At 56.7% G+C, this 22,144-nt stretch overlaps 1 protein-coding gene across 1 annotated transcript; it reads right to left on the reverse strand.

The window, feature by feature from the left end:
• Window positions 1-8,836: 8,836 nt before the first annotated feature.
• Window positions 8,837-21,718, reverse strand: SNTA1 (syntrophin alpha 1). The gene is made up of 8 exons (XM_064730204.1): window positions 21,370-21,718; window positions 18,985-19,170; window positions 11,906-12,104; window positions 11,623-11,830; window positions 11,426-11,556; window positions 10,214-10,410; window positions 9,953-10,140; window positions 8,837-9,711 (listed from the first exon to the last, which is right to left on the reverse strand). The coding sequence occupies exons 1-8, from the start codon at window positions 21,632-21,634 to the stop codon at window positions 9,619-9,621; spliced, it is 1,467 nt and encodes a 488-aa protein (XP_064586274.1). The 5' UTR covers window positions 21,635-21,718; the 3' UTR covers window positions 8,837-9,618.
• Between the last annotated feature and the right edge of the window lie 426 nt (window positions 21,719-22,144).

The raw sequence follows: 22,144 nt of genomic DNA on the forward strand, positions 1-22,144 counted from the left end.
GCTGGGACAGCATCCCTGGGTGGGGATGGGATGTGGGGTGGTACAGATAAGCTGCAGTGCCCAGTCCTGTGCTGTCCCTGGCTATCAGGAGATCCAGGATATTTCCTCCAAGATATCCATGGGATGACTTCTCCCTGCTGCAAGGATGCCCACTGAGGATTTGGGAAGGCTGCCCTAGAACAGAGGCTGGACAGAACTAAAGAATAAAGCAGGGATTTATTAAAAGGCCTCAATGGATCCACCTTGGGCAGCACAAGAGCCCAGCCAGGGCTGCACCCAAGATGAACCAAAATGGCCCCAAAATGCACAACCGGGCACGGGGTCTGTCACTGTGATCAGTTCTGCTCCATTTGCATCTTGCAGTTCATTGTCCCATTCCAGCTTTAGCCCATGCAGTCCCACCCTGCTTGTTTTTCTCTCTCCAGCCCACGGTGTTTGTGCTCTTGGGCTGAGATTTGGATCATTTGTCCTTGGTGCCCAGCTGGAGCAGGAATTGTTTTGTCTCCCTGCTCTGTGCACAGAGCTCACCATGCCCTCATAGGAAGCTTAGAAATTCACACTGAAGCAGCTCAGAATCTGGAAAATATAAAAGCCAAACCTGAGGCATCCCTTCCAGCTCAGGATATTCTGTGATCCAGGAGCTGCCTCCAGCCCCTCCATGTTCCAAATATCCCAAGGGGTGAAAACCTTTGGGAAAATTCCTGTAATGTCCTTGTCCATGTGTAATCCCTTTCCAAATGTAAATGTTATGGCACTTGTAAGGAAATGCTGGGGTAAAAACCAGAATTGTTCAGTATGTATTTCTGTATGCACCATGCCTGGGGAGCAGTGTGGATGAGCTGAGCCCTGCAGTGCACCTGGAGCCCTGCACATCCACTGGGAAGGGCTGGAGATGGAGGGGCTGGGCTGGTGCAGGGCAGGGTGGGAGGCAGGGGAGCGCTGGGACCCTGCTGGGGTCTGGTGGCATCAGGCAAATCTCCAGTGTCAGCAGGGACATCCCCATGGCATCACATCCCCCTGGACTGTCGGGACATGTGCAGCCCTGTGAGCTGCAGCAGCTTCTGGGGAAGGCTTTGAGCTTTTGGCAAAGAGAAAATCATGGAGAACAATCATGTTGGCTGAACTTTTTCTGGGTTTGAATTTTGTAAACGGGTTAAAAACCAGTGCTGGCAAGTCAGCATTTCCCCAGTGCTGAAAAAAGGATGTGTTTGCAGAAAACTTTGGAAAAAGGGAGAGAAGAAAAAAGCTGTATTTTCCCCATAAGATACCCAGGGCATCTTTAGCTGTGTCCAGTCTCTGCTCTAGGTCAGCCCTCACAAGGCCCCAGAAGGGCCCACAGGGTCAGCCAAGAGCAGCTCCTGCTGTGGCCATGGTGCCTCCCCATCCTCCTGCCAGGGCTGTGTCCCCATCCCTGCCTGTGAAGGTGGCAGAGCTGCTGGCATCACTTCCTGGGCCCCTCTGGCTCGTTCTTCACTTTGCTGCACCATATTTCATCATCCACCTCACTGAAATGTATATTTCCCTTTTAAGAGCTCCCCTAGAATAATATATTTTTTTATTATCGTGACAGTGAGGGCTCCTGTTGCCATGGCTACATGCCCTTTGCTGGAGCAGGAGCTTTCTGGGTATTGGAAATTCTGCAATTTTTCCTGATCTACATGGTTTGATTTTATTTTATTTTAATTTGATATTTATTCCTATTATCATCTGCTGAAACAACAGGTCATTTATGTTGCATATGGATGTGTCACCAGCACAGCAAAGCTTTCAGAAACAACCTTCTGCTTTCAGAAGGAATTATTTTGGGGACGAAAAGATCTCCCATGCAGCACTGATAATACATAATATAACAAAACCACAGGAACTCTGAATAGGTCTCATCTGTATCTCACCACATCATACATTAAATCCCATTTCTGGACTCCTGAATGAGTGTTATAAAACCGAGCCAAATTTTCTGTGCTTTTCATCTCATTGCTGTAAAACAAACCTTTATCTTCTGGTTGTCAATTGAGCCCCACTCTGGACTGAGCCTCTTGAAACCTCATTTATTTGAGAACTCGTGGAGGGAAATTAAATGGATGTATTAAATTGAGATACAGATGGATAGAGAGATAGATAGAGAGATAGAGAGATAGAGAGAGAGATAGATATAGAACAGTTCTGGTTTTTACTCAATTCAGTTTTTTATTCCAGCATTTCCTTACAGATAAGTGCCATAACATTTCATTTGGAAAGGGATCACACATGGACAAGGACATTACAGGAACTTTCCCAAAGGTTTTCATTCCTTGGGATATTTCATGGTGCAGGATTGTGCTCTCCTTCTGCTGTCAACACACACTGGGAGGGAGCAGGGGTGTGCCCATTATACAGAAAGGGAAACTGAGGCACAAAGCCAACCCATCTCCGCTCCCAAAGAAAATGAGAACAAGAGTTGGGGTGAAAACATCTGAATTTCTGCTGAATATTTCCCCAGGAGGATGGTCCAAGTGTCACCTGTGGGTTCTTTTCCTTTTTCATCAGGACCAGGGGTGCTGCATGAGACCCATTTGCTTCCCTCCCTCTGTACTCTCAGCTTTTACTGTATTTTATTTTTAACTAAAAATAGTAGAAATAGGAGAGCAAATAGTCCAGAAACTTGAAGATTTGCCTACAGTAAGGCAAAAGGTTTTTTACAGAAGTCTTCAAAGGAAGCAGGTGAAGTGAGCACTGAGTGGATTTAGCTGGAGCACACAGGACAGTGCTGGGAGGGCGGTGAAGGTCCTGGAGTGTGTGATGGCAAGGAAACAGCAGATGGAGAAGGGAAACAATGGGAATGTCCTCACCTGGGGATGGGAAATGAGGAAAAAGGAGTTTATATTCCCACCTCAGCCTTGTGGAGAGGCCAGGAGTGGAGGCAGGGAGAGGCAAAGGAAGGTGCCAGAGGGACTGAGGAACAGCTCCAGCTGCACTGAGGCCCCACCTGGGCACAGCCTCTCCCTGCCCACACCAACCTGCTCTGGGTCCCCAAAACAAGCTGGGCCAAGGGAAATACAGCTTGGAAAGGTTGGAAATTGGGAAAAAGTTTCTTACAGAAAGGGTGATAAAGTTCTGGCATGGCTGCCCAGGGAGGTGGTGGAGTCCCCATCCCTGGGTGTGTTTAACAAAGCCTGGATGTGGCACTGGGTGCCAGGGTTTGGGTGAGGGGTTGGGGCTGGGTTGGACTCGATGATCTTGAAGGTCTCTTCCAACCTGGTCATTCTGTGAATTCTGTGATTCTGTGAACAAGGAGATTCCCACCAAGGGCACACTGAAAACTTCCCCCACCAGCTGCCCTGTTATTTTGGGGAGAGTCTCCCTGAGAATGCCACAGGTTAAAACATCTCCCCCCAGTTTGCTTTGCCTCCAATTCCAACAGGAGAAGAGGGTTATCCATGACTCATTTCTCCTGCCATCCATGAGTTTCCACAGCATGTCCTGTTCCCATGGAGATGTCACATGAGCCACCTGGAAGGGGCCCAGCACCCAGCACTGGGGAGGCAGAAAAGGAGGAACAAGCATTTTCCAGAGGGAATGAGAAGAGCAGGAACATGGGAGAAAGAGCAGGAACGTGGGAGAAAGCAGCAGCCCAGTGGGCACAAGGGAAATTCTCAGTTATCAGGTCCTGTCTCCCATCCCTGGCCCCCATGAAGAAGGATGGGTGTTTGGGTACCCTAAGCACCAACCCACATTTGAGAGCTGACCACATTTAAAGTGGAATTTTTAGGTGCAATTTAATAAAGGTGAGAAAAAAGCTTTTTAAAAAAAATTCTTTTCATAGAATCATGGAATATCCTGAGCTGGAAGGGACCCACAAGGATCATCAAGTCCAACTCCTGGCCCTGCACAGGACAGCCCCCAGAATCTGTAGTTGTGACACAAATGCTGATCCCAATTCTCATATCAAATCCTAATGGGATTTCCCTGCACAGAACTTTGGTTCTTAGGGAAAGCAACACATGGAGCAACACTGGAAAAATACAGTAAGAGTGTTTTGGATAGCTCAAGTTCTGTAATTAAAACAAATATATTAATTTATTCAAGTATTGTATTAGCAAATGAATAAAAGATTGAGAGTATTTTGGAGTGTTTAAGGCTATTTCTGGGATGAGGCTGTTCCCAGGCAGGGGAGAGGGAGCTGTGCTCTCCTGGTTTGCAGCCTGACTGCTCTGTCTGGAGGAGGCAGGAGGAGCACTGAACATCATGAGCAGCCGTCCAGACACTTCCTCAGTGGATTTAAACTTCATAAAGTGGGAAGCTATCCTGTGGGAGAAGGCACAGCATGAGGACAAGGGGGAGGGATGTAGGACCTGGGGGCTCCCAGGGGGGTTTTGGCTCCCAGAACACCCCAATGTCCCACAGGTTTTATCCTCACCAGGCAAACATTGGGCTTGGTTCCTTTGGAGAAAGGTCTGGAAAAGCCCATCCCTGTCCAGGGATGTGCACGAGGATGGCACAGCCAAACTGCCACCATGGGCACATGTGGGGCTGGGGAGCCAGGGATGTGCCACAGGATGCACTGAGGGATGTGCCCAGGGATGTGCCAAGGGATGTGCCAAGGATGTGCCATGGGATGTGCCATGGGATGTGCCAAGGATGTGCCAAGGGATGTGCCATGGGATGTGCCATGGGATGTGCCAAGGATGTGCCAAGGGATGTGCCATGGGATGTGCCATGGGATGTGCCATGGGATGTGCCATGGGATGTGCCAAGAGATGTGCCATGGGATGCACTGAGGGATGTGCCCAGGGATGTGCCCAGGGATGTGCCATGGGATGTGCCATGGGGTCTGCCATGGGGTGTGCCATGGGATGTGCCAAGGGATGTGCCAAGGATGTGCCATGGGATGTGCCAAGGGATGTGCCATGGATGTGCCAAGGGATGTGCCATAGGATGGACCATGGGATGTGCCACAGGATGCACTGGGGGATGTGCCCAGGGATGTGCCAGGGATGTGCCCAGGGATGTGCCATGGGATGTGCCAAGGATGTGCCACAGGATGCGCTGAGGGATGTGCCCAGGGATGTGCCAAGGGATGTGCCAGTGGATGGACCATGGGATGTGCCAAGGGATGTGCCATGGATGTGCCCAGGGATGTGCCCAGGGATGTGCCATGGGATGTGCCACAGGATGCACTGAGGGATGTGCCATGGGATGTGCCATGGATGTGCCATAGGATGTGCCATGGAATGTGCCATGGTTGTGCCATGGGGTGTGCCATGGGATGTGCCACAGGATGCACTGGAGGATGTGCCAAGGGATGTGCCATGGGATGGACCATGGGATGTGCCACAGGATGCACTGGGGGATGTGCCCAGGGATGTGCCATGGGATGTGCCAAGGGATTTGCCATGCCATGCACTGAGGGATGTGCCATGGGATGTGCCCAGGGATGTGCCAAGGGATGTGCCACAGGATGCACTGGGGGATGTGCCATAGGAGGCACCAAGTGCTCAGTTTCCAGGCGAGGATTCAGCCAAGGCTGAGACAGAAAACATCCTCATTGCAGCCTCAGATCCCTAACATTTAACACAGCTTCCCCACTCCCCCAGGGCCCCCTCCTGGGGAAGGTCTCTCCTGTTTACACCCATCAAATGCCAAATCCAGTTTCTCCTGCCCTGATGGGGTGATGTGGGTGGGATGACAGGAACTCCATGTGAATATTGACTTTCCAATGACACTGTTCCAGCCCAAACACCACCCTCTGCACTAGGCAGCCGAAGGGGGCCGGCATGCCAGCGGTGCAGCAGAGGAATTATTTGATTCCCCTGCCCTGCAGCATGCTGTCTGCCAGGAAATTTTCATTTGGTCTCTCCAACTCGAGAACCAATTGTAAATGTCAGTGCTAAACACTCAGATTTAAGTGTTGGGTTGTCTTGTTTGATTACAGCACTGAAAGGTCAGAGCTGACTAATGGAAGTACAAGCGGTGTCAGGAGGGAAACTGTGTTCTGATGGGGGTGAGCAAACACCTGGGGACAACCTAATCACTCTTCCTGCTGCATCTCTCTCTTCCCTCTCCAGCTCCTTCAGTCAGGGCTGGTTTTTAGATCTTACAACCTGGAAAAGCAATTTCTGGGGAAAATTCCTGCTTGTGACGTTGCTGCCGGGGATGCCGACAGCGCTGGGTTTCCCTGTGGAGGGAACAGAGCTCATCTCACCATGGCCTGCCTGGATTTTCTCCCAAAGGGGAAGGGATTGCACCAGAATTGGGCTGCTGCCACCCCCACTGGCATCACCCACCTTTGATGCCAAAGTCTCTGTGCCTCCACTTCCATTCCCCATTTCAGCCCTGCTCTGGCAAGCAGCACCCCAAGAGCTGCACAGAGGAGAGAGCAGAACAGGGCTGTTTTCCTTCCTCCCTTCTCACACCTCTGAATTCCCCTTACCCTGAGCTGTTCCAGTTTTGGTGACCAAATAAAACTCCAGCTGCCTCAAAGTGACCAAGCTGAGGAAATCTGCTTTAACCTGAGCCCATTCCCATCACTCTAGCTCTGCAAGCAGAGTTCATTATATTTATTTTAAAGCTGCTTTTAAAAGTATTAGTCCATCTGCCTGGCAGAATAAAACCCTTAGGAGCTTCTGCTCCTCTCCAGAGAGCAGTGTGGTGGTCCCAAGCAGGAATGTTCATCACTCCATACAGATGCCATCCTGCACTGGGATCCAGTCCCTGCTGCCAACCCCAAAATCTTCCCTGGGCAGAGAAATTCAGTGATTCCAGATGTCTGAATGTTTCTGGACATTTACATCAGTGAGCATTGGAAATCTCAGGAAAACTAGGAGTGTTAGGGAATAACTGCAATGGTTTTTCCCCAAGAGTCTGGGGTCTGTGATGAGCACAGCCTGGAAAATATCCAGGGTCCCCAGGGTGCTCACAGCACCTCTCCAGACATCTTCCCAGGAATCCAAGATCCTGCTGGATTTTTCTCCAGGCTTTTCCTCCAGGCTGAGCCCCCCCAGCTCCCTCAGCCCCTCCTGGAGCAATTGTCTAATTCACAGCCCCCTTTGCAGGAGCATCCCTGGGAAAAGGATCCTGTTAAGTGAAGGATGATGCCAGGAGGGTGAAGAGGATGAGAAACCACCATGAAATGTAGAAGGGGAAAAAAATCCACATACCATCACCCCAAATACAAAGAAAGCCAAGAAAATAAATATCCAACTCCAAATGGAGCTATTTCCTCCCTGGCTCAGGCATGGAGCAGCAGCACTGGGAAAGTCAAAGCAGTTTGTGGTCCATAAGATTAATAGGAAATCTGCTCTGGATTGGGAACGATTCCCTCTTTTATTGCAATGAACCCCAAAGAGTAATGGCTGCAGGGTAAGAAGAGGAAGGTAAATTGCAGTAATAATGTGTTTCCTTGTGCTGACATGCTTTTGATCATAGAAAAATACAGCATCTGTTTCTAAATTACTTGTTGTATTGATTTAACAGTTAGGAATGGGGGCGGAGGGTATCTCTTTTTTTTCTTTTGCAAATCCATTTTGCGAGGTCTCCTGGAAATCTGACAGTTATGTGCAATGAGAAGTAAGGGTTTGTTCATCATAAAAGATTCCTGCTGTCAGCCATGGGGCTGTGCTGGGAGGAATGGGACATCCCCTTCCTCTCCATCAGCCTGTCCTGCCAGGAGCTGTGCAGCTGAGTGCTGATGTACTCAATAGGAATTATTTCTTACACCAAATAAACTCTTACTGTGCCGATTCTTCCCTGTGAGGGTGGGCAGGCCCTGGCACAGGGTGCCCAGAGCAGCTGTGGCTGCCCCTGGATCCCTGGCAGTGCCCAAGGCCAGGCTGGACAGGGCTGGGAGCAGCCTGGGACAGGGGAAGGTGTCCCTGCCATGGAATGAGCTGTAAGTTCCTTTCCAACCCAAACCTGCAGTTCTACGGTTCCTCCCTGCCCAGATCACACACACCTCACTGCCCTTGTTGATCTCTATTTCTGTGAATTTCCTTCCTTTTTATAGAACTCCTCCCCCTGCACCCCAAAGGCTGGCAGAGCACCAGGGTCCCTGCCCTGGGGAGCAGTTCAGCAATGGCAAAAGCACCAGTGTGACCCCAATTCCTCCCCCAAGGCTCCCCCCTTCACAGGGCAGCAGGGTACCTGATATCACTAAAAACCACAGAATCAGGGAAGCTCTGGGTTGGAAGGGAACTTAAACCCAGCTCATTCCACCCCTGCCATGGCAGGGACACCTCCCACTGTCCCAGGCTGCTCCAAGCTCCATCCAGCCTGGCCTTGAACCCTTCCAGGGACCCAGGGGCAGCCACAGCTGCTCTGATATTATTTTGCTGCTAATCAGTTTTGTTCCTCTGCCTGCAGCCAGAGTGTTTTAGTCCCTGGCCAATGGCTTTCCTGGGAGACTCCAGGTGCCCCCATGGACAGGGCCAGTTAAAAAAGAGAAGGTTAACCCAGAACTCAGCACTGCAGTGATGCAAACAGAGCCATTTCTTGTGGTCCCAACAACTTTCCAAGCCTCTGCTGCTGTTCAGCCAGGCAGCTGCCCTTACTGGAAAAATACAAAAAACAAAACACAACTTTCTTGAGTTTGGAAATGATGCCCACCCTCCTGTGAGCATTCTAAAGTGTGGGGAATCCAAACCCACCTGATATCACCAAAGCTGGTGCTGGCATCAGCATGTCCTTCTCTGCCACTCCCAGCACAGTGCTGGGCACCTTAAAGATGTTCTGTCCCCACCTGAACCCCTCACAGTGTCCCCAGCACCACCAGGCAAATCCCTTCCTTCCCCTGGTGGAAAACACCCCAAGGCTCAGCCCAGGCACCACCCACAAACTGATTTTCAACTTCTCCAAGTGAAACCAGGAGACAGATCTTGGCTCCTGCTGGTTGTGATCTGCAAAGTTTATTTAACCCCCCAAAAAAGGCATTTCCATGCAGAATCTTTTGGTTCATAAAAGAAGTCATTGGGCAGCAGCCACCTGACATCCCTCCCCCCCAAACCAAGAAATAAAGTGACCCCAGAGTGCACAAAACCAAACGAACCGTCCAACTCCAACAGAGAAAAGTGGTTCCTATCATTCCATACAATATGGAAAAATTTGGCAAATACAGCTGATCTTGCAGTTCCTGTCCCTTAAGCACTTTAGAGCTGGTTTGGCCTTCAGCCCTTGGGGAAAAAAGACTCAGGGGGTCCTTGTGCTGCAGGACCTGGGGACTCTCCCAGGGGTCCAACCCATGTGTGGAAGAGCTGCCACATCAGCGTTTGCAAGTGGGCAATATAAATATAAAACATGGATACAAATGGGTTCTTTGTACAGAAAATATCATCTCTCAAGGCACTGGGGTGATGGCCACCTGTCCACTGGTGGGCTCCCAATGGCCTTCTCCAGCCACCAAGGCAGGAGGGGAGGAAGGCACCGGAGAAGTCCTGGTGCTGCCATCCAAGGGGGTTTCACCCCACAGCCGCCCCCAAACGCCCCGAGAGGGGTTTTCCTGGCTGGATGGGGCTTTTCCTTGGTGGGGTGACTGATCCCATGGGGCTGCAGTCTCCTTGGGATGCCTTGGGGCTGGGTTTGGCCAGGAGGGAGGTGCATAGATGGGCCAGGGGCTTGGGCTGCTCCGGCCGCTGCTGGGCTCCCTCGTCACGCCAGCAGCCCCAGCCGGGTCACCTTGGCCGACAGGAAGGAGTGGATGATGAAGACGATGGTCTTGGGGCAGGAGTGAAGGTCCAATTGCTGCAAAACAGGAAAGGAAGGATGTTTGTAATGGAGAGGGCTGTTCCTGCAGTAGCCAGCTTTCAGGCAGGTACCATCCAGAACTCCCCAAACCCACCACAGCTTTACTGGGGCCCTGGAAGGGCTGTGCACCCTGGCTGGGGTGGGCAGGCCAGGGGTCACCCCTATGCCAGGCAGGATGGGTGCCATGAGCAGGGTGGGTGCTCTGTGAATGGGGCTGCTGAAGGCAAAGCCAACTCACAATCTCTCCCTCTGGTCCACCAAAGTCCAGGTAGAGCATCTTGGTGCCATCATCGGAGGACATCTGCAGCTTCTCGAAGGGCTGCTGCAGCAGGATGGTCCTGCTGAGCCCGGGCTCGCTGGTGGAGATGGTGAAGCCCTTGTCGATGTGGACGGTCAGGGTGCAGTCCTGCCCCTTCCACGTGCACGCTGGGGACAAGGACGGGACAGGGGTGAGCGGGGGTCCCGCCGCACCCCCCGGCCCCCCCGGGCCCCCGCTGACCTGCCGAGACCTCCTGGGCCAGTTCGGCGGCGCCGTGGGTGCCGTCCACCAGCAGGCGCGTCCAGAGGGCGAGCTCCCGGGGGCTCTCCAGGCTGAAGAGATGGGTCTGCACGCCCAGGCGGCCGCCGGCGCGCAGCGCGAAGGAGCGCTCGGCCTCGTACAGCGCCGAGCCCTTGGCCGGCCCCGAGTGCACCAGCCTGCGGCACGGCCAGCGCTCAGCACCGCGCCCCGCAGGGCTCCGGCACCGCCACAGCACCGCACCCTGCAGCTCACCCCGCACCACGCCAGTGCTGGACCGCCCCAGCGCTGCACCCCTGCACCGCAACATCCCAACACCAACACAGCGCCGCGCCCTGCACTGCCCTGGCACCACGCACCGAACATCCCAGCACTGCCCATCAGCACCGCACCGCCTCAGCACCGCTCCTCAGCACCGCTCCTCACACGGCTCAAGCCCCGCTTCGCATCCCGCACAGCCCCAGCAACGCATCCCGCACGGCCCCGGCACAGCCCCAGCACTGTCCAATCCGCACGCCCCACAGCCGCACTGTCAACCGCCGCCGCCACCCAGCTGCCTGATCCCACGTCCAGCATGCCCGCACCCCACAGCCCCAGCATTGCCCGCATCCCGCGCGGTCCCAGCTCCTCACCCCGCTCCGCTCGACGGCGGCCGCGCAGTGGGACCGCCAGGGGGCGCTGCAGCCCCGCGGATGAGGCCCCGCAGCGCCCGCGCTGGAGCCGCCCCCGGAGCCGCCCCCGCCCCAAAACTCCGCCCCGAGCCCACGCCCTACAGCCTGAAACCCCGCCCCAACCCTGCCCCGCATCCCTCCCTCAAAACCCGCCCCGAAAACCCGACAGCCGCCCGAAACACCCGCCCCATCCCCGCAACTCAGCACCACTGTGCCCATTGCCCTGACACCACCCCAGACACTGCCACCACCACTGAGCCCACTGCCCTCACACCACCCCGGACGCTGTCACCACCACGGTGCCCCTATTGTCCTGACACCACCCCTGGATACTGTCACCAGCCCCGCGCCCTAAGCCCCCGCACTAAGCCCGAGACTCTGCCACCAACCCTTGGACACTGTCACCACTTTGTAAGTCCGACACCAGCCCTGGGTTCTGCCCTAACTCCCAGCGCTGCCCCCAGGGACGGCCACCACCCTATCCTTGAGCAGGCCAGGAGGGCCCTGAGCTGGTGGCCCCTACCTGGTGGCGATGAGGGGGTAGCTGTGCGTGGGCTTGCCCAGCGCGTCGCGGCTCTGCGGCAGGCTCCCGTACAGCAGCAGCTCCTTCTCTGTGAGCACGGCCAGCAGGTTCCTGGTGCCGGCGCTGGGGAGCTGCAAAGGGACTGGGTCAGGGCCACCGCAGCACGGTGGCACGGGGTGGCGGGGGACGGGGGGTACCTGCTCGGTCAGCCAGCCCACGTGCTTGACGTCCCGCCCGGCCACCGTGCCGGCCCCCGCCAGCTGTGCCCGCAGCTCCTCCTTCACCCGCGGCAGCAGCGCGGCCGCGTTGGCCTGGATAGCGCCGAGCCACGACTGCGCCGTGGCCTCATCCTTGGCCCGCAGGAAGAGGGCGACGCGCCCGTCGGCCGAGCACACCTCCAGGTACCTGCAGGGACACGGCCCCGGTGAGCCCCTGCCCGCCCCCGGCTACCGCGGTGGCACCGCCCGCCCCGGCACTGACCTGTGCTCCGGGTCGGTGGGGAGGCACTTGCGGGACACGTAGCACATCTTCAGAGGGACGCTCCGGCTCTCGCGGAGCTCCCGAGGGGGCAGCAGCGGGGATGATCGCTTCTGCTGGGCAGCAGGGGACGGGTCCCAGCTCACTGTCGCTCCCGCTGAGGAGTTCTTGAAGTAGGGCGAGATCTCCTTCATGTACTTCACTGGAAGAGAGGCAGCACCGCTGAGGACACGGCCCAGGCCAGGGCAGCCTCATCCCATCCTGCTGAAACCCCCACAGTCTCTACATCAGAGTTGCCACCCGTGCTGCTGCAGGTGGCACTGGTGGGCAAGGTCACACAGGGAGTGACACAGAATGCTTTGGGTTGGAAGGAACCTTAACGATCATCCCATTCCAACCCCCTTGTTCCATTTACTGGGAATTTCAAGCAGCATTAAAGGGACCTTCACACTGGCACATTCATGTCAGAGCTTGTAGGGCATAAGGAAAAGATGTGTGCAGATGTCAGTGGGGCTTTCCTGCATGGTGCAGGGGGATGGAGCATTGTGTGGCTCTAGGGAGGATGGAAGATTTGTACACCAGCCCCAGGAATGGTAAGGGTCCTGCTGGCAGAGACAATTCTGGGAGGCTGTGGCCTCAGTGATAAGAGCAATTGCTTTAGGAACAGAGGAACATTGCTTATCACAGAACCACAGAATAGTCTGGGTTGGAAAGGGACTTAAAGCCCATCTCAATCCATCCCCTGCCATGGACAAGGACTTTCCACTGTCCCAGGGTGCTCCAAGCCCTGTCCCTGTCCTTGGGCACTGCCAGGGATCCAGGGGCAGCCACAGCTTCTCTGGACACCCTGTGCCAGGGTCTCAGCACCCTCACATGACACCTGGAACCCTCAGCCCCACCATCCCAGCCTGGGGAGCTCTGCAGGAGGGATAAAAACGGCCTTTCCCCCTTTTTCCTTGCCTTTAACCCAGATCAGTTCACAGATCCAGGCCTGAGCAGTTCCCTGGGGCAGCACACACAGCCAGGGGTGGGGAATGGGAAAGAGTCCCAGGCCAAAATTACACAGTCCAAACTGTGCTGGTACAGCCAGTCCCGCTGCCAGCTGAGGAACAGTGCTCAAATACCCTGGCTTGGCCCCAGGAAAAGCCCTGGAGAGCAGAGCAAGCCCTGCCCCGTGAGCCTCAAAGCAGGGACAAGAAACCAGTCCCCACTGAGCCTGGCTCCAGAGCCAGAGCCCTCAGAGCCACGCTGGGATGGCAGTTGGCTCCAGAGGTTTGGGGAACGGGGGAGATGAAAGGCACCACCAATTGATGGGGCCCCACAGCCACATCCTGAAAATGAGTTTGGCAATGCTGGCTGAAAAACTCCAGCTGAGCAGGCGGGATGCCAGTCCTGGTCCTGCCCCAGGGCAGTGAGGGACCAGCTACTGACTCCAGGGCAGGGTTTCCCTCTGGAGGCCCTTAGGAAAACACCACGGAACAGACACGTGCCTGCAGCCACGTCCCCAGCCATCCTGGCTGCTTCCACACCGGGTCCAAGCCAGCAGAGTGGGTGGCAGGATGGGGACACGAGCTTGGCTTTGCAGCCAACCCTTGTAGGTGGCTGGATGGGCACAGCTCCATCGCTGCAGCCAGGCCACAGCAGCCTGATGTGCTGCCAGAAAGGAGCAGGACATCCTTTTCCCACCAGGAAAGAGTCTGCATGCACCCACTCCCAAACTTCACCTGGCCACAGGATGGGGTATCTCCCACCCATCTTCCCCCGAGGTCACAGGCAGAGCTCCAGGAGTGTTTGAACAATGCTGTCAGGGAAGCACAGGGTGAGATTGTTGGAATGTCTGTGCAGGGCTTGGACTGGATGATCCTGGTGGGTCCCTTCCAACTCGGCCCATTCTGTGCTCTCCCCTTTCATTCCTATCCCATGAGCTCCCCTAAAACCCCTAAATGCCGACAGCCCGGCAGGAGCAGCGTGGAGCCCCGTGGGTGCTGTGCGGGCACAAAGCGCTATAAATGGCCACGCTGCTGTGCCACGCGGGCCGGGTCACCCCGCGCTGGCCCCGGGGCCAAGGCGGCGGCGGGGGCCACCAGCCTCGTGCCCCGCGCCTCCCGTTACAAAAATAGCCACGTTCCCGCAGGCATCCGAGCAGCGCTGGGTCTCACCCGAGCCATTAATCTTGGCAGCGGGGACCTGCCGTAATGCCGGTGCCTGGGAACTAATTGGAGTTCAGAAAGATGCCATTGAGCCGCTGAAACCCGAGCGGCGTCCCTGCGCCAGCCCCTGGCTCCCCGGGCACGCGGGGGACGTCACCGGCATTAGCGGGGCGGTGGCGGGGTCACGTCCCGAGGGAGCCGGGGAGGACAGCAGCAGTGCCCGGTGCGGGACAGGGCACGGAGAGTGAGGCAACAGGCAGGCTCTGATGTCTCGGCTACGTGGCTTTAAGGAGGCTTTCAGGCTGGGCGGTCCTGAGCCAGCACGGGGAGCTGGGAGGTGCTGGAGGCTGTGACAAGGCCAGGTCACCATCCCATGGGAGCTGCTGTCCCCGCCAGTGACCCCAGCACTGGCTTCACAGTGGGCTGACTTAAACTTCTGTCAGTCCCTTCACTGCAGTTGGTATTGAATGGATTAATTAATTACCTCCATCTCATTAATGCAAACAACTCAGACCACATCATGCATCACCTCTGCTAGTGGTAACTGTAATTCTTGAACAGTTTTTTTCTTTTTAATTACAACCTTGCAGTGCTGGGGCTCTGCCTGCTCCCTGGCAGCCTGCACCCTCCAAAAACCACTGGGCAGCAACGCTGCCTGGCTGCTGTTGATTTAAAGTCACCTACAGCAGGCACACGGGCCTGGGGGGCTGCTGGGCTGATCCACGTGGCCTCTCCAGGGAGGGAGCCTGTCCCACTGATCCTCTCCAGAACAGAGGATGGGACAAACAGGACCTTTAACTGCTCAGGGCTTTGCACCAAGGTAAACTTTATTTCAGGGTTACAGGGAACAGCAAAAGTCTCTGGGTGTGCAGCCACCCATCCCATGCCAGGACAGTGCCCATGGAGGGGCCCAGGTGGTGGCACTGGAGCACCCCATGTGTCCTGAGCCCTGCAGTGAGCTGCACCAGGGACATGTTTAACCAGGTCTGCCTCTGTGTTGCAGCTAGTTTTGTTTTTTTTTTTTTCTCCCCAGCATGCCAGAAAGGAGCAGAACCATCAAAATTCCTTGGTTTGACTTCTTGGGTAGAAATTCTCCCTCCCCATCAGCCCATTCCACACAAGGATGGAGAACAATCACAAACCAAGCACTCCTGGCACCCTGGATCCTGAGTCAGCACAACCTGTCCCACATATCACCACTGCTCAGAGCCAAGCCTGACCCCACAGAGCTTCACTGAGGGGCCACAATGCTTCCTCCAGGCAGGAAAACAGACATGGACACCCAGAGCAGGGTCAGGAACACCCTCCCACTGCTTTGGTCACCAGCACACTCTGCTTCACCTGGAGATCACAGCCTGGATTCAAAGAAGAGGTTCCAGGCTCCATTTCTGGTCAGAAGTAGGATGGTGCTGCTGTTTCTCCTGCCAAAATCTTCCCAGCAGCATCTACACAGCTCAGCAAGGCCATCACATCAGGAAATGTTCCAGAGAGCTCCTGGAGACTGAGTGCTGGCCCTACAGAGATGCTAATCCCACCCCCAGCTGGTCCCTCTCTGCCTCAGGATTAATGAGCCAAAATTGGCATGTTAAACTGGGGGGCTGAGCAAACACACACCCCAAAGAGACACCCTGAAATGACCTGCCAGCTCCAACCCAATGCTCTGAGGTGCTTCCAGAAGGGCCAGCACAGTCCCCAGCACCCCACCCTGGGACCATGCCCTGCCCTGGTCCCAAGCATGAACACCACAGCAGCTCCTGTGCCAGCTGCCCCAGCTCAAGTCCTGCCCCAGGGAGGAAGATGCCATGGGATGCTGCAGGGTGAGGCTGCTGCTGTCCCTCGTGCCCCTGATCCTGTCCCAGCACTCAGTGCCACATTCCATGCCCCAGCCCTTTGCTAAACATTCCCCTGTGCTGCAGTGTCAGCAGGGAGATCATGGGACAGCCCTCTGTGTTTCCAGGGAGGAGAAACAAACGCAGCAAACTCCCCAGGGAGAGCAAAGCTTCAGAGCAGCGAGGTGTGGAGGTGGCACACGTGCCCCATCACCTCTTGGCATCATCCCCAGGGCAGATCCAAAGCCTTCCTTCCCACAGTTATGGCAACCAGCACTCTGGAGAATCCCCAGCCCCACTCTCTCCCAGCACCCATTTTTCTGAATTTCAAACTTCCAAGCAATTACTTGGCCAAGCAAGTCCTAAAAATCAGAGCCAGCCCCAGGAGCACCCCTGTGGCAAATAAGCCATGGATGTGAGATGCCCATAACTACCCCAACTCCTCCTCCCCACTGTTTCCAGTTCTTCCCCCATGACAATTCTGCACAGGGGCCTCACCAGGAAAGCCCCTCCTGACCCCAGAGCCCTTCCCAGGGCAGCTGGAAGGATGTTTATCAGCCCTCCCCCTGCCATGGAGAGTCTCTGGATTCCAAGCAATGAAAATAAGGGAAAAAAAAAACAAGGGAAAAATAAGGCAAGGGAGAGTGACTCTCCCTGAAATAACAATGTAATATAAATACAGCCCAACTCCTCCTGTAAATACCAAGAGAGTAGTTTGGCACATTCAAAAAAAATCTTGGCAGGACACAGGGAGAGGTATCTGCATGTCCTCACGCCTGGGCAGCAGTGACACCCAGGAGCCTGAGGCCAAGCTGAGCAGCCCAGGGTGAAATGTGGCACAGGGAGCCAGTGCTGATGCTCACATTAAAACGCATCAGCTCCCAGCTCTGCCACTCTGGGGAGCCTCAGCCCAGCTCACTGCCCTCTGAGGAGGTGCCAGCTCCCCCAGTTTTGTTACCTGCAGCAATGCCACCTGCAAACCACCCTAAAACCTCCAAACCCCAGCAATGACCGCAGCCAGGAGCAGCAAGGAGTGAACAGACACTGGCTGTGCCAAACACTCTGGTTTAGCACTCAGAGCACCATAAGGAGAGCTGGAGTCACACCTGGCAGCATGCAGGGAGCAGAAAGTGTCAAAGTAATGTTAAGGTGCTCTTTTTAAAGTTCAGCCTTCTCCAAGCAGGAGAAGGCAGCAGGGAATGCCCCAGTTTAACACTCTTCAGGCACTTTAAGGCCACCCCCTCTCCCTGGGGCAGGGTGTTTGGAAGCCACTCCTGGAGAGCCACAGAGGTGGCAGGTACAAGGCAGGGCCAGCACCTCCACAGGGCAGTGACAGCCTGACCATGGCACAGTGGCAGCCCCACCACCCCCATGGCAGAGCTGCACTGTGCCAGCAAACCCAAAACCAGGGAGGGGTGGAAATGTACCACGTTTATCAGTGACATCAGTGATCAGATGAGCAGCAGAGATCCCTTCAGCTCTGGCTGGACCCCAACAACATCAGATACAAACTCATCCCAGAGCTCCAGAGTGCTGCAGTGGGAGCCAGCACAGTCTCAGTCTCCTCCCAAAGGTACCTGCTGGGAGTTTGAATTAATTAAGAAGCCCAGCAGGTCATACATGAGCTCAGCAAGATACAGCAAAGGCTCTGCCTGAAACTGCCTCCCAGGAGGGGGACCTGGATCCCAGGGGATGGAGGAGGAGGAGGGGTCCAGGGAGAGAAATTGTTCTCTCCAGAAAGGGCAGCTCCTCTCCACCTCTGGCAGGAGCTCTGGCAGAAGGGAAACCCACACCAAAGGATGAACAGAATATAATGGAGGGAGGGTGGTCCAAGAGCAGCAGCTCCAGGCAGGAATTTCACAGACTCACAAAGAAAGAAGCTCTTGTATTTTCCTTTGGTCAGAAAAAAACAACAAAACCACCCCACCACCAACCCTATCTGCTCCCAGCAGCTGTGCAGAGCAGCACATTCCTCCAGCTGAACCGTGGTCCTCAGGCTCCCAGGAGAGGAGGAAGCCACAACAGAAAGGGCTGAGCAAAGCTAAAAATGAAAATCTGGAGCTGAGACAATCTGGGGAAGGCACAGGAAAGCTGGAGCCACGGTGGTTACTGACAGCACAGCACACAGAACTGCTTTGTTCAGGGACAGCCCCAAGCACTGCCCCCAAATCAAACCTCACTCTGGGACCTGGGAAGGGTCTCTGGTGCCAGGACCCCCCTGTTAAACAGGGTGACCCCAGGGACTGGTTGGAAGTGAGGGGAGGGGAAGGCTCCTTTCCTGAGGGACAGATCTGGGATGCCCATCCCAGCCTGGCCAAGCTGGCAGAGGTGGGCAAACATGGATAGAGGTGAGGTGAAGGGCAGCCAGAGAAGAATGGGGTCTCTCCCTCAGGACTGCCATGCTCCCAACCCATCAACCCTCATCCAGCCCTCAAGTAGGGCTCAAGTGGCACAGCAGCGTGACCACAGTGTGCAGCCCCCTCAGGGCTGGGAGACTGCAGGGACCATCTGCCTGGTACTGAGAGGGAGCCCATTCCCAGGGAACAGCCTGCTCCAGGGTGGTGAAGGCTGCATCCCTGGGATGTCTGCAGCCTCAGCTTCCAGGGACCCCCTCCGTGGGCAGCATCCCCTGGATGGGTAATTCCTGAGCAGGCCTTGCACACCCCAAGGTGCTCAGCAGGAGTGGGCCCTCCCCACTGGCATAAACCTACACCAGCCAGGGATGTGGGTTTAAATTAAAACCACGAGAAAAGCAGAAAATGTTTTCTCTTGCCCCAGGAACTGCAGACATGGGGGTGATGCTGTGCAATGAAAGAATCCCAAATCCCAGAAACTTGTCCCACACCTCCCACTGCTGCCTGCCTGAGGTCCCACAGAGGGAGACAGAGCCTCTGGGCATGGAGCACTGGCACACACTCAGGAAGGAGACAGGGAGATCCCAGCAGTTACCTCCAGCTCTCCGGATGAGCACACAAATTATTCTGCATATGTTGTTTTCCATTTGAAAGAGTATGCAAATGCAGCTGCAGATGATATGCCACCCCTGTGTCATCCCAGAACAGGAAGGAGAACCCTTCTGCCCCATCACATCCTTGTCTCCTACCTTCCAGGATCACTTCCTTGCCCGTCTTCTTCAAGGCCTGCACGGCCTCGTCGTGGGTGGCCTCGGACAGGTCGGTGCCATTGACGGCCAGGATGGCGTCCCCCACGAACAGCGCCTCCGTCTGGTCTGCTGCCAGCCCCTTGAAGATCTTGGAGATCAAGATGGGCATTTTATTCTCTCGGCCACCTTGAAACACAAGAGACAGGGAGCGGTTGTGGCTGTAGGAGTGGGTGGGGAGGGGGATGCTCTGGTAGCAGATGGTCCCAGCAAGGCTGAGCCTTTCTGCTGGCACTCAGTGCACTGTGCCAGGCCAGCCCACTGCCCACTCCCCCAGATACCCACAGGACACCTGTACCAACCATAGCAGCCAAAGTACCAGGAGGCTGTACAGCTGATGAAGTGATTGCTCCAAAACCACTCAGATTGGTCACAGATTATTCACAGAGAGAATACATAACCTGGCCATCTCCCCATCAGTTTTGGCAGGGAAGTGTATCGTTATTTGCATTATTAATCATGTATGCTGAGCAACTATCCTGGCTCCAAGGACTTCATGATCTCAACACATAGGACAGCTGAATGTTTTTGGAGAGGCCAAAGAGGCAGGGAGAGGTGAACCAATCTGCCTGCATGTTCCTGTCCACACAGCAGCCCTATTTACCGGCTGCTCCCCGCTGTCCTGACTAAAAGAATGCTATTCAAACTGCCGGCGGCTTCAGGAGATCAATTTGCACATCGACTCTTGAACCCGCAGGGAGATCCGAGCTGCCTCCGTGCCAGGGCTCAGGGATGCAGCAGCCACTGCCCGCGGCAGCCGGGGATCAGCAGTGCCCGCTGTGCCCTGGGACAGCCTGTCCCGAGGAGTCTCCAAGAGATAATCCTCATCCCAGAGGGAGATGCTGAGCGCAGCCCGCTGTCACTGCCCGCCCCGGGCTGCTCCCAGCCGGTGCCACAGGCATTTCCTCGCTCAGCCGCTGCCAAGCCAACGAGGGCTCCGGTTATCAGCTGTCAGAGGCCCCGGCGGGGGCTGCTCCTCGCCCGGCTGCCAGGGCTGAGAGCCCTGCCAGAGCTAAGAACCTCCTCCAGCCCGGCTCTCGCTCAGCTCCCCGCTGTCCTGCCAGCCCCAAGCCACGTCCTGTGGCAGGGCAGGACACACACCCCCCGGGTGGCACCGTGTCCCTGCGTGAAACACGGCTGGCCCATGAACGGTGACATGAGGAGTGATGCCCTGCCCTACCAAGGCTGCCCCACCCTCCACAGCACCTTCCACTGCCCAGTTTTGATGGCAACTACTTCTTTTCCACATACGTCACTGGAAAAGTAAAGTTTTAACTGAACCAAGGGACGTTTCTCCTTTCCTGGGAGAGCCACAGAGCAAGCAATAACTTGGCAGCCAAGGGGCGGTTACGAAAGGGGGTTTGCGCTTCCCAAAAAAAGGGCTGGCACGCTGGGGCACCCTGCAGACACGGCCAGCAGTGTCGATCCAGTTCCAGCGCCCGCTCATTCACATTGCAAAACCTCCCCGCTTCCAGAGGGAGCCGGAGGCTGCGTCCGTGTCCCCTCTGAGCTGGAAGGAGAAGCCACGTCAGGAGGCGAGAGCTGCCCTGTCAGTGCCCCCAGGGCGGCCGAGCCGCTGCCTCTCACAGCCACGCTCCGTGACAGCCCTGTCCCTGTGTCCCCGCTGCCCTTTTCATCCTGCTTTCACAGCTCCCAACACGCTCGGAGCCGCGTGAAAATCAAAGGCAGGCAGAAAGGCAGCAACGCCATCACTGCCCTAAGAAGTTTCCAGCCTGAAGTTCAGGGAGTCACCAAGGAGCGGGACAGCTCGGGAGGGAAAACAGACATTGAACAGGGAGGCTTCCCGGGAGCACACATCTCCAAACGCGAGCGCGCTGCTTTAACACCGCACCCAGCGCCGGCAGATCTCCAGGGGCTCCCTTCGTTCTGCTGACAGTTTTAAAGGGGCACTTCCCAACTAAGGAACACGGTGGGACAAGGACACGCCGGCCCAAAGGGCAACTTTGGTGTAACCGGGTGCCCCGTGAGACAGCACCCTACCCGTGGGTGCGGGGGACAGGGGGTGCCCCTCCGGCTCACAAACCCAGGGGTCCCTCACCCCGAAGGGGCACGGCGGGCAGGCACTGGCGGTCACTCCGCACCCCAAATCATCGCTCTTTCCCTAAGCTGGCAATGGTTCGGGTCCCGTCACTGCCACGTATCCCCCTCCCCGTGCCGAGCTGGGGCTGGGGGCTGGGAGGATCCCGACCCCAGCCCCGCTACCCGCGGGGTCCGCTCCGAGCGAGCCGCGGGACGGCAGCAGCAACAGGTCCCGGTGACGATGCCTATCTCCCCCCGCCTCCCCGGGACCCCCGGGCCCGGCCTCACCTTTGATGCTGATGCCGAGTCCCCCCACGTCCTGCTTGACGACGCGCACGGTGCGCCTGATGTTGGCGAGCGCCTCGGGCGCGGAGGAGCCCGGCTCGCCGCCGTTCAGCTGCGCCGCCGGGGCCTCGGGGCCGGGCCCGGGGCCGTCCGCAGGGCTGACCCCCAGCACGTCCTCGGCCAGGGTGAGCAGGACGCGGAGCCATTGCCCGCTGGGGCCGCGCAGCTCCAGCAGCCCGGTGCGCGGGGCGCGCCTGCCCGCCGCCATCTTCGCGCGCTCCGCGTCCCACACCGCCCCGCGCCGCCCCTCAGCGCCCCGCGCACCGCCCGTCCCACACCGCCCCTCACTGCACCGCCCGTCCCACACCGCCCCTCACTGCACCGCCCGTCTCACACCGCCCCTCACCGCCCCTCACCGCACGTCCCTGTCCCACGCCGCCCTCGCCGCCCCTCACTGCCCGTCCCACACCGCCCCCCTCACCGCACCGCCCGTCCCCGTCCCACACCGCCCCTCACCGCACGTCCCTGTCCCACGCCGCCCTCACCGCCCCTCACCGCCTGTCCTGCACCGCCCCTCACCGCCTATCCCCGTCCCACACCGTCCCGCACCGCCTGTGCCCGTCCCTCAGCGCTCCGCACCGCCTGTCCTGCACCACCCCTCACCACCCCGCACCGCCTGTCCCTGTCCCGCACCGCTCCGCCCATTGCCCCGCACCGCCTCTCCACACCCGGCGCAGCCTCTCCGCTCAGCACTCCGCACCGCCCTTTAGTGCCCCGC

The sequence above is a fragment of the Zonotrichia leucophrys genome, chromosome 20, assembly GCF_028769735.1.
Source record: "Zonotrichia leucophrys gambelii isolate GWCS_2022_RI chromosome 20, RI_Zleu_2.0, whole genome shotgun sequence".
Lineage (NCBI taxonomy): Eukaryota > Metazoa > Chordata > Aves > Passeriformes > Passerellidae > Zonotrichia > Zonotrichia leucophrys.